The sequence below is a fragment of the Gekko japonicus genome, unplaced genomic scaffold (assembly GCF_001447785.1).
Source record: "Gekko japonicus isolate JY-2015 unplaced genomic scaffold, Gekko_japonicus_V1.1 scaffold2, whole genome shotgun sequence".
NCBI classification, from domain to species: Eukaryota; Metazoa; Chordata; class Lepidosauria; order Squamata; family Gekkonidae; genus Gekko; species Gekko japonicus.
In genome coordinates, this window is record NW_015175358.1 from 997902 (window position 1) to 1007955 (window position 10054).

General features: G+C 42.1%; 1 protein-coding gene across 1 annotated transcript in view; it reads right to left on the bottom strand.

The window, feature by feature from the left end:
- Positions 1-2980: 2980 nt before the first annotated feature.
- The window catches only part of MBD4 (methyl-CpG binding domain 4 DNA glycosylase), a 13248-nt gene continuing 6174 nt past the window's right edge, over positions 2981-10054 (bottom strand). Inside the window, exons 6-8 of the mRNA XM_015425270.1 lie at positions 8079-8228; positions 6110-6213; positions 2981-3109 (exon numbers count right to left, since the gene is read on the bottom strand). Of these exons, the coding sequence (XP_015280756.1) occupies positions 3032-3109; positions 6110-6213; positions 8079-8228 (332 nt within the window). The 3' untranslated portion in view covers positions 2981-3031. The remainder of the gene's footprint in view (positions 3110-6109; positions 6214-8078; positions 8229-10054) is intronic.

The window sequence follows — 10054 nt, forward strand, 5'->3', positions numbered from 1 at the left end:
CAATAGCGTTCCAGATACGCTTCAAGGTGCTGGTTATGACCTTTAAAGCCCTTTATGGTCTGGGGCCTACCTGCGGGACCGCCTTTCCCCGTACGTTCCCCCAAGAGCACTGAGATCTGAATCGCAGAATCGCTTAGTCCCCCCTGGGCCTAGGGACGCTAAGTTAACAGCGACGAGAACCAGGGCGTTTTCCTTAGCTGCACCAGTATGGTGGAATCAGCTCTCCACCAATTCCGCAGAGCGGTAAAGACTGAGCTATTCCGCCAAGCGTTTAACAGCCCAGATCAAACACTCTAGCACTTTATATGGATGGCCGCCATGTGCAAATTGTAATGCTCTAATTGTAATTTTATTGTTAATAAGTTATATTGACTGTTTTATTGATTATTTTTAGATGTACTGCATTAATCTTTACTGGTTTTTAATTGTTGTAAGCCGCCCTGAGCCGCTTTGGCGGGAGGGCGGGATAAAAATCTAATAAATAAATAAATAAATAAAAGAGTCGGTGTCATACAAACTGCTTTAACAAGATTACAAGCTTATATAGCTAAATATTCATATAAATTCATTGAACATGTTAATCATCTTTCAAACTTCCGCTTCAACTTGAACATCGTCTATTATGACTTTTTAAAGAGTCTAAGAAATCTTATTTTAAACATTATTTAAACTTCAGAGTTATAATAACAAATCATTTTTTATTTTTTGGCTTCCTCAATCTGTAGCCTCGTTTTGGGGCCGCAGCCCCTAAATTTGAGTCTGATTCTTCACCAGAAGATGGCTCTACTCCATCTCCATCTTCCTTCTCAGGACTGCCTTTGTCTTCTTCTTCATTCCCATCTGTTGGACAACCGTGCAGGTGCAGGAATTCATTTGCTTTTTCCAGGGTGTCAATTTTTTCTTTTCCATTTGCAAACTTAAAAATGACCCCTTCGGGAAAAATCCATCAGTAGACAATTTGTTTCTTTTGTAAGAATGTGACCAAGTCTTTATATTTACGCCTTTTCTTCTTTATTTCAAATGGTATGTCCTTTCACACCTTAATCTCTTTGCCCTTGATTTTCAGGGTAACTCCACTGGCCGCTTTAAGAATTTTATCTCTGACATTTCTTCTGGAGAATCTCACCATCACTTCTCCTGGCAGATTGTTATTCCTTATGTATTCTGTATATGATCTATAGACCATATCAATGTCATTTTGTAAAGTATCCGCTTCAATTTCTGCCATTTGTTCCAATGCTTCACACATTAGCTTAGTGAGATTTTCCCCTTTTTCCTCAGGAATTCCCTGGAATCTTAGGACATAGCTTGCCTTTTCCATTTGTAGCTATAGTAGTTGTGACTCGTCTATTTGTCACTTCTTCTCCATTGTCTGCATTTGTTTTTGCAGCTTTTTGGTGTTGGTGTCTACTTCTTTAAGTTGCAAGTCTATTTGATCAATTTTTTTGACAGTCTCGTTGATTTGAGTTTGCTCTGTATCCAGCTTTCGATTTATTTCCGTCACTTGTTCCAGTAGAGGGCGCAATGCCTCACTTAATATCCTTTGAAGGTCTGCGTTTATGTCCTGTCTGGGCACAACACTCACTGGGCTGGCACTTCCGGTGAACTTAGCTTTCATTATCTTCTCCTTTTCGTCTTTCTTCAAGGGAGGTGCCATTTTTGAGGAATTGTTTACTTTTAATCAAAAGTTATCAGTCTCTGAAGTTCTGTTACGCTTGGTAAGTTCTTAGACATCTTTTAATTCAGTCTGTTTTGCTTTAAAACTAAAAGAATAGGACCCAGCAATTTACATAGCAAAGACAAACAACATATTGCTGAACAAGTTCTTAATGTAATAAATATAACAATACAGATGTTATTTTGATTGTTGTTTTGTTTCAACAGATGAATACATCAAGAGACTATAAGTATAAATATAAATATAAATACATTAAGTGAGATAATAATATATACCAATATCATAATTACCAATTTATACACTCCAGACAATGATACAAAAATATATATCTTTTACATTTACAAGAATCCTTATGATCACAGACATAATAGAAAGACATCTTACCAACATAATAGAATACTTGCACATATTGGTGAAAATTATGTATTGAAGATAGACTTCTACAAACTGTATGTATCAAAAAAACTTTTATTGAGAAATATTGCAAATGGACTTCCTTTAGAGTTGGCTTCCCCCACTATCAAATTGTTTTATTTTTGATAGGACGTTTGATAAAGACGAAAAGTCGAAACGGACAGTCAAGCCTGGGAAAGTTCGTCCTGCCTGCATTCAGACTTTAGTCTCTTGATGTAGTCATCTGTTGAAACAAAACAACAATCAAAATAACATCTGTATTGTTATATTTATTACATTAAGAACTTGTTCAGCAATATGTTGTTTAGTCTTTGTTTTGCTTTAAAAGCCTGCCCCCCCGCCTTTACGATTGAGTTTGCTTTTAGTTTGTCTTAACGGAGTGGAGTCCCCTCCCCCCCTTGCTTCCCGTGGGGCGGCTTTTGGCTCTTTTTGAAGTTCTCACTTCACCTTAACTCACAGTTCAATGGTTATACGCTTTCCATGTCGCTTAAGTTGCAAAGTCACTAGTTCACCCGGCGCTTGATCCGGTGTGCGCTTCTAGTTCCATCTGGAAACTCTGTAGCAGGACCGTCAGGGCATGGATAGCCCCCCCTCTTGCCGGCTTTGTTGCCGGAGGAGCAGCGATCTAGCGCCCCGTGGCTTAGAACCCCTCACAAGGATTCTGTGGGGAGTGCGGACAATCGCACCCACTCCTTGCCACGGATTCTGGCAATCGTCTCCTGGAGGTCCAGGAGAGCGACCGTCATGGTGAGCGCCAAAACTGGAAACCAATATGACTCAGTTTTAATGTATTTTTAAAATGTTTTAATCACCTTTAATTACGACGAGTTTAAACACTGTACTTGTTCAAAGTTACAAAGATATAAAAAGATGGTAACCAGAGGGACTGCAGAAAGAACAAACATTAAACACCAAGAAAGGTGTTTTTGTACAAAGCTGTTAATTAAGGTTCAGTTTCTCATGGTTTGCCCAAAGCCAAGCATGATAAATATTCAGTTTATGGTCTTGTGGCTGTACCTGAAAGGAATCAAGACATAATAACTTTAGTTAAGAAATACAACATTTGTATGTGTGTTTAGAGTAAATAAACATTCAACTGACATTTATTTTGTAGCTTATGGATGCATATCTATTTGGAAGTAAGTCCTACTGAACAAAGTTGGACTTCTTAGAAAACATGCACAAGAGCAAACTGTAGGGCAGGTCTGTCAAATGTGGGACAGAGCCGGCCTCTGCAGGGCTCCTATCTGGCCCACAAGCAACTGGCTCTTGTCTACTTTCTGCATCACAGCTTACTTTTGCCCAACTCTTCTCCTGCTTCACAGAGGAGAGAAAGAAAGCCAACCCTCCCTTCCCTCAATTGGCTGAGTGCTCCTCCCCCTCTTCTGGGGAGGGAGGGAGAGAGAGAGACAGAGTCCCATGACACCTTTAAGACCAATGAAGGTTTATTCCAGGCATAAGCTTTCCTGTGCAAGCACACTTCTTCAGAGAGAGGGAAGGAGGGGGAGTGAGAGAGCCAGAGAGAGAGAAAGAGAGAGAGGTTGCCCTTACTGGTTCTAATAGACGGGGGAGGGGGAAGAAACCTAACAGCACAGCTTGCAATCTTTATCAGTGGAAGGGAGCAAGAGTCCAGTATGGAGAGGAGGGGGAGTCCCGTGGCACCTTTAAGACCAACAAAGTTTTATTCCAGGTATAAGCTTTCGCATGTGTGCAGACCTTTTCAGAGAGGAAGGGAGGGAGGGAGAGGAAAAGAGCCAGAGAGAGAGAGAGAGAGAGAGAGAGAGAGAGAGAGAGAGAGAGAGCCCCCGAGGAGAAGAAGAAACCCCCCTTTCCAGTTCCAACGGCGGGGGGGGGGGAACCAAACAGCACAGCTTGCAGTTTTTATTAATGGAAGGGAGCAAGAGTCCAGCAGCACCTTAACAACGAACAAAATTTGTGGCAGGGCATGAGCTTTCATGAATCACTACTCAGTTCACATACAGCTAGAATGTGAGCCCATCTGTCCTTATATCTTGGAGTCTGAAGTACCAAATAGCAGCCATTGGTACTGAGGAGAAACCCAGGTCTCAATTCAGTCTAGGATAAGGGTGGCCAAACTGTGGCTTGGGAACCGCATGTGGCTTTTTCACACATATTGTGCGGCTCCCGGCAGGGTGGCTGGGGAAGCTAAATATCATTAGCAAACAAATCTGGGAGCGGTGGCACAGAGGATTTATCCTCTGGTTAGTAACATCTGAGCTGAACAGTACGGCAGTTCTAGCCCCGTGCTGGTGTGAGCTACCAGCCTTGTCCCTAGCTTGCCGTCCACCCAGCGGTTCAAAAGCTTCAGCGAGTAGATAAAATGGGTACCACCCCTTAGAGAGGGTGGGCACACCAAAGACCCCCCCGGTGGGGGTGGTGTTAGCCGGCGACCGGAATGCTCAGCTCGCGAGATTGTAAGCCTGAAGAAAAATCTATTCGACTCCGAAGCCTGTAATGGGCCAGTCCGGCCAGGCGGTGGCAGTGCGGCGCTGCAAGACCTGGAGAAGCTGACGTCATCTAGCCAAGCTAAAGTGAATATGCCGACGGAATACATCTGACCTGCAGCTGAACAAACCCTCGCCGACTGTGAAGTGTGTGATTTTTTAAAAAAAGATATATGTTGTCCTCCCTTATCCCCATAAATCATTGTTAGTCCCCCGTTGAATGAGTAACTGTAAATCACTCAGAGCCAGCAAGCTCTGCAGGATTAAGCGATTAATAAATTGAAAGATTATTATTATTTATTATTTAAATTATCATTGGACAAATAAATATAATTATCAATATCTGCTTTTACCGCTTTTGTTATTATTTTTGGCAGTCTCATTTAATGTTAATAAAAAACAAATTTGCACATTTCCCAGTAAAAATGTGTAATATTTGTTCATGTCTTGCAGCCCTCAAACATCTGACATTTATTCTCTGTGGCTCTTACGTTAAGCAAGTTTGGCCACCCCTGGTCTAGGAGGATGCATCGTCTTTAGCTTCATTATCAGATAAATTCAGCAGTCTTTCTAATCTCCCTTTGAAATGCCTTTGTAAGAGAATGGCTACTCTTAGGTCAGCAACTGAATGTCTTGGAAGTTTAAAATGTTCCCCCAGTGGTTTCTGAATGCTGTGGTTACTAATAGCACTAGAAAGAGTAAGAGTCCACTCCAGTAGCATATTAAAGACTAATAACATTTGTGGTAGGGTATGAGCTTTCATGAGTCACTGCTCACTTCTTTAGACTTATTTCTGTTTATTCTTTGCATCCTCCTGGACTGAACCCTCCTGGACCAAACTGAGAGCTAGGTATCCTGTCTCATTACCACTGCTGATATCTCCATGCCTCCTACCCCTCTGCATATCACCTAATCCAATCAAGCCTGCTATTGTCATTAGGCATCTGAAATCATCTTTATAAAGTTTATATCTCTGGTACCTCGTGTTACATTTTATGGCACACATGGCCTGGCCTGACAAAGTGACATTTATGTCTGATCTGGCCCTTGTAACTAATGAATTTGACACCTGCTATAGGGCTACTGTTAGGATCCTGATGTATTGTAAAACCCACTCTCAACTAATCACCTGCCAGAAGGCTCAAGGACAGCCTTATCTGAAACAAAAAGACAAATGACACAAATAGAAGAAATCATAATAGGCCAAAATAAAACTAATATTGCAAGAAAATAAATACAAATACAGAACACAGCCTTGAGTGTCCTGCAGTTTCACAAGAAACCAGAAACCCCAAGAATTCTGAGACCGTATTGTAAAGCCAGATTTCTATCTTACTGTGTGATTTAGCTGATTCATTCAGCAAAACAAAAGGCAGGTGGTATATTAAACAACTGTGGGCAATAAACAAAGTCTCTTGGATAGAGGGCAACTGAGGGCTGTGGCTTTCTTGACTGAGTCAATCCATCTCATGTTGGGTCTTCCTCTTTTCCTGCTGCCTTCACCACCTTTTTCTAGCACTATTGTCTTTTCCAGCACGTAAGTGTACCTTACCTCTTTCCATTCATTGACACAGAATATCCTGTAAGAATCATTTCCATATTTTCCGATTCCATGCAACTCAATAGGATACTTCCATTGTTTGGTCAAATATTCATCTAGGGAACAAAAGCCCACAACATATGAAAAAGCTTGTTAATTATTCCATTGAGATCTATTGGTTTTTACATTCGTAAACACTAATATGAATAAACTAGGATCTACAATAGACTTTTTCTTTAAAAACCCACAGACATACAAAATGTTGGTAATGACAGGGAATCACACTGTTAGCACTGTGGTTAAACAAGAAAGGAAAATGTTTTATGAACTTCTAATGGCATTAGCTGAAGTAAATACATCCATACAGATGCTGGAGTACTTCATTTCTGTGCAGTAAGAACACAAACACCTAGAACGTGGCAAAATGTGGGGCCATGGCTGCCATTATGAGATCTCTTCCTATTAATATCTATTCTATTTAGGGCAGCAATCCACAGGTCATGCATGTATTTCCTTCCCATGCATAATACACTGCAGTTTCTTTTCACTTCCCCCACATTATTTGCTTTTAGCATGCTTTAACTGGAATTTCTACAGGAATGCTTTCAGAAACTCAGGTCTGTTTTATTTTCTTAAATGATATCTGGGAGGAACATATACCGTTTCCCCGAAAATAAGCCCTACCCCCAAAATAAGCCCTAGCAGGATTTCTATGCATTTGTGGTATAAGCCCTAGTGTGTCTTTTTGAGAAAAAATAAATATAAGACAGTGTCTTATTTTTGGGAAAACACGGTATATTGATTTCAAATCCCCACTTTTTTTAATACTGTGAATGTAAATACAGATTTTGGAGAGTCCTTCCCCCCCCCCCCCCCCCCAAGCGAATCGAACAGTGTGGAGTTGTACGTGGGACTTGTTTGTCAATCACACCTGACACCAGGGCCCCCGAACCTTTTTGAGCCTATGGGCACCTTTGGAATTGTGACACAGGATCCACAAAATAGCCACCACTGAAGGCAGAGCTAATGAGAAATGCTGTAGGAGGCAGAGTCAACTGAAAATGCCTGTCACAGGAGGCAGAGACAAGCAGAAAATGTCAGGGTGTGAGGTGAGTGATAATTCTTAATAGTAACTCTTCAGTATTTCAAGGCAGAAGCTATATAGCAGGATGCCTTTTAAAATGAACATATTGTTTTAAAAATATTTTCTTACATATAAACAGCTTATCTTCGGTCACACAGTGAATATCCCTGTAATGTTTTAAAAATCTGCAAAGACAATCATCTTCAGTGGCTAATAAGAAGCCCTGCTGGGCAAAAGTGCCACCTTGCCCTGCCCACTTTCTGAAAACCCTTGGTGGGCACCAGGGACCCCATGGACATGATATCTGGGATCCTTGCCCTGCGCTTAACAGCCAGTGAAGGACTTCGGCTCATCACGTGAACTAAGAAGTCAGCAAAAGTTGCCTCATTCAGGAGTTCCAGTGGGATCTTGTACTGAGCTGAACTTAGTGGGCTTAGATTGAAATAATTTCAAGGAGAACTGCAGCATTCAGTGGCTTTAGGTAAATAACATCTCTCACTCTTGGCCTCCCATTTCTATTACAGGGATGACAAAAGTAAAGACTTTGGTTCCTTTGGCATTCCCTCAATGATCTCTTGCCCGTTTTGTTATTTTTATGTTTTATATTTTAGCCACGGTTTTTTTTAAGTGTTTTTGTTGGATTTAACAGCTTTTAAGATGAGATTCTGTTATGTATGTTTTGTTAGCCATCTTGATGGCCTTTTATAAAGGCAGAAAGGCGGGGTAAAGTTTTGTAAGTAATTTTATGGGGTGAAATTTTATGGGGGTAAGTAAGTAATTTTATGGGGTGAAAGTAAAGATTAATGAGATAATGTATGCAAAGTACTCTGGACAACCCACCACAGTATATAAATTCTAAGTGCTATTATTATTATTAACAAGTTTGGGAGAAAATACCTGAAAATTTGATAATGGTCTTTGCTCTGAGTTCATATAGTCCAAGAGGTTTAAGCAGCTGTGACATTTCCTTGCAGTCAGCAGTTCTTGCTACTCCAGGTGAAGGATATTTCTGCAAAAATTCCCAAAGAACAGGGATGGCCATCTTACCTAGACAGAAGTGGCATGCTGTGAATGGCAAGGTTTAAGCTGACTTTTTTTGTTGTTGCAAAGTTGACAGAAGCCTATGTGTAAAATGGTGTTAACATCTTTTTTAATAGCCATTCAAAGCAGCTCAGCTTCACACAACACAGGATTTCTTATACAGAAGTCATTTTTCATTAATCCTGCTAGCAGTCATGGCTTTCTCCAAGAGTATATATAGTGAAACAGAGAAGTGTTCTTGCCTATAGGCAGGATTTATACAGCTTACTGCAAGCAAATGATTTCCATGAATTAATCTCATATGAAACAGCTCTATTGTACAAACTACACTTTGTGTTTTCCAACTAAATTCTTAACCATGTGCATAATTCCATTATTTCATAATAAATTCAACAAATGGGAAAAATTCATCCTTATTTTACTGCTAGTTCATTTTGCATACGTTAAAGTAAATATTGGCACCCTTTACTCCTAGCTGTGTAAGAACTATTCAGGGGAGAGGGGGGTGATCCCACACTGCTGGAGAATGTGCAGGAATCAAGTCATTAAGTGAGAACTGCAGCACCCCACAGAAAGTCCAACATAATTGTGTCTGCTAGATACATGTCTGCTCACATAGCATGACATTATACTACAGGAAAGTGGCTTCATACTGGGGCATGTTTTATTTTTATTTACGTTATTTATATTCTGCCTTTCTCAAAGGGACTCAAGGGGATTACACAGATTGAGTCTGTGCAATCAACAAAATGGAACATTCAATAACCAGTGCATTAGGATTTTAGAAGTCTGGAACCACCAAAAGAACTGAAGCATAGCATAAGTATAAATATCACATGTTAAGTGGTAAAGAGATTACATAAGTAGGATCCTACTTAACAATAAGCTATACACAGCAGAGAGACCACATTCACAATCATTTATCCAAGTAACTTTGTGCAGCCTTTTGCACAGAGTAACCCTGTTACCTACACAGAAAAGCCCTCTCGGATAGTTCAGTTGCATAGTCTGCAGAAGGTCAGGAGAGCAGCTTTCCTGACCTCCTCAGGCATGCCGTTCCATAAGATGGGAGCCACAATGGAGAAAGCACATGCGTCCAAGCAGTTGCTGATTTTGCCCATTTGTCACCTGCAGAAGCACCTGCTTATGTGAGTCTGGCTTCAATCCAACAGTGTTTCCCCAAACAGTCCAACAGTGCTTCCACCTGTGAAATGTGACTATATCACATTTCCCCTCCTCTTACTGCAGCCAAAAGTGTCCCCCAATGCTGTTCCCTATCACTCAGCAGCAGCATTTCAAGGGGCATTCTGAACAGTGGGGGGCAAGGAACGGGGAGGCAGGGGTCTTTTGGGGCTGGAGCGCGCTGGAGCACCGCTCTGGGAGCCCAGGAGCTGGCACAAATGGCAGTGGCAGCAAGCCCTGCCCCCAGCTCTTTGCCCTGCGGTCTGTCGCCGGCCTCCCAGGGCCCGCACTGCAGCCCCAGGGGGGCCCACAGGAGGCCCGTCGCCAGCTCCCTGGGGCCTGCGCCAGAGCGCTGGGGCCCCAGGGAGGCCAGAGGATGCCCGTCACCGCCTCCCTGGGGCCTGCGCTGGAGCGCTGCGGCCTGGGGGAGGCCAGAAGATGCTCCCTGCCGCCTCCCGGGGTAAGTGAGGGATCCGCGGGGGGTGGCAGAGGCTTGATTGGGGGTGGGGGAGCCTCCCCCCTCCCCCATCTTTGCCCTCTTTCCTTCCCTTCCTTTCTCTTTCCTTCCTCTTTTCTTTCTTCTTTCCTTCTCTCTCTTTCTTTCCCTCCTTCTTTCCTTCTCTTTCTTTTCCTCTTTCCTTCTCTTTCTT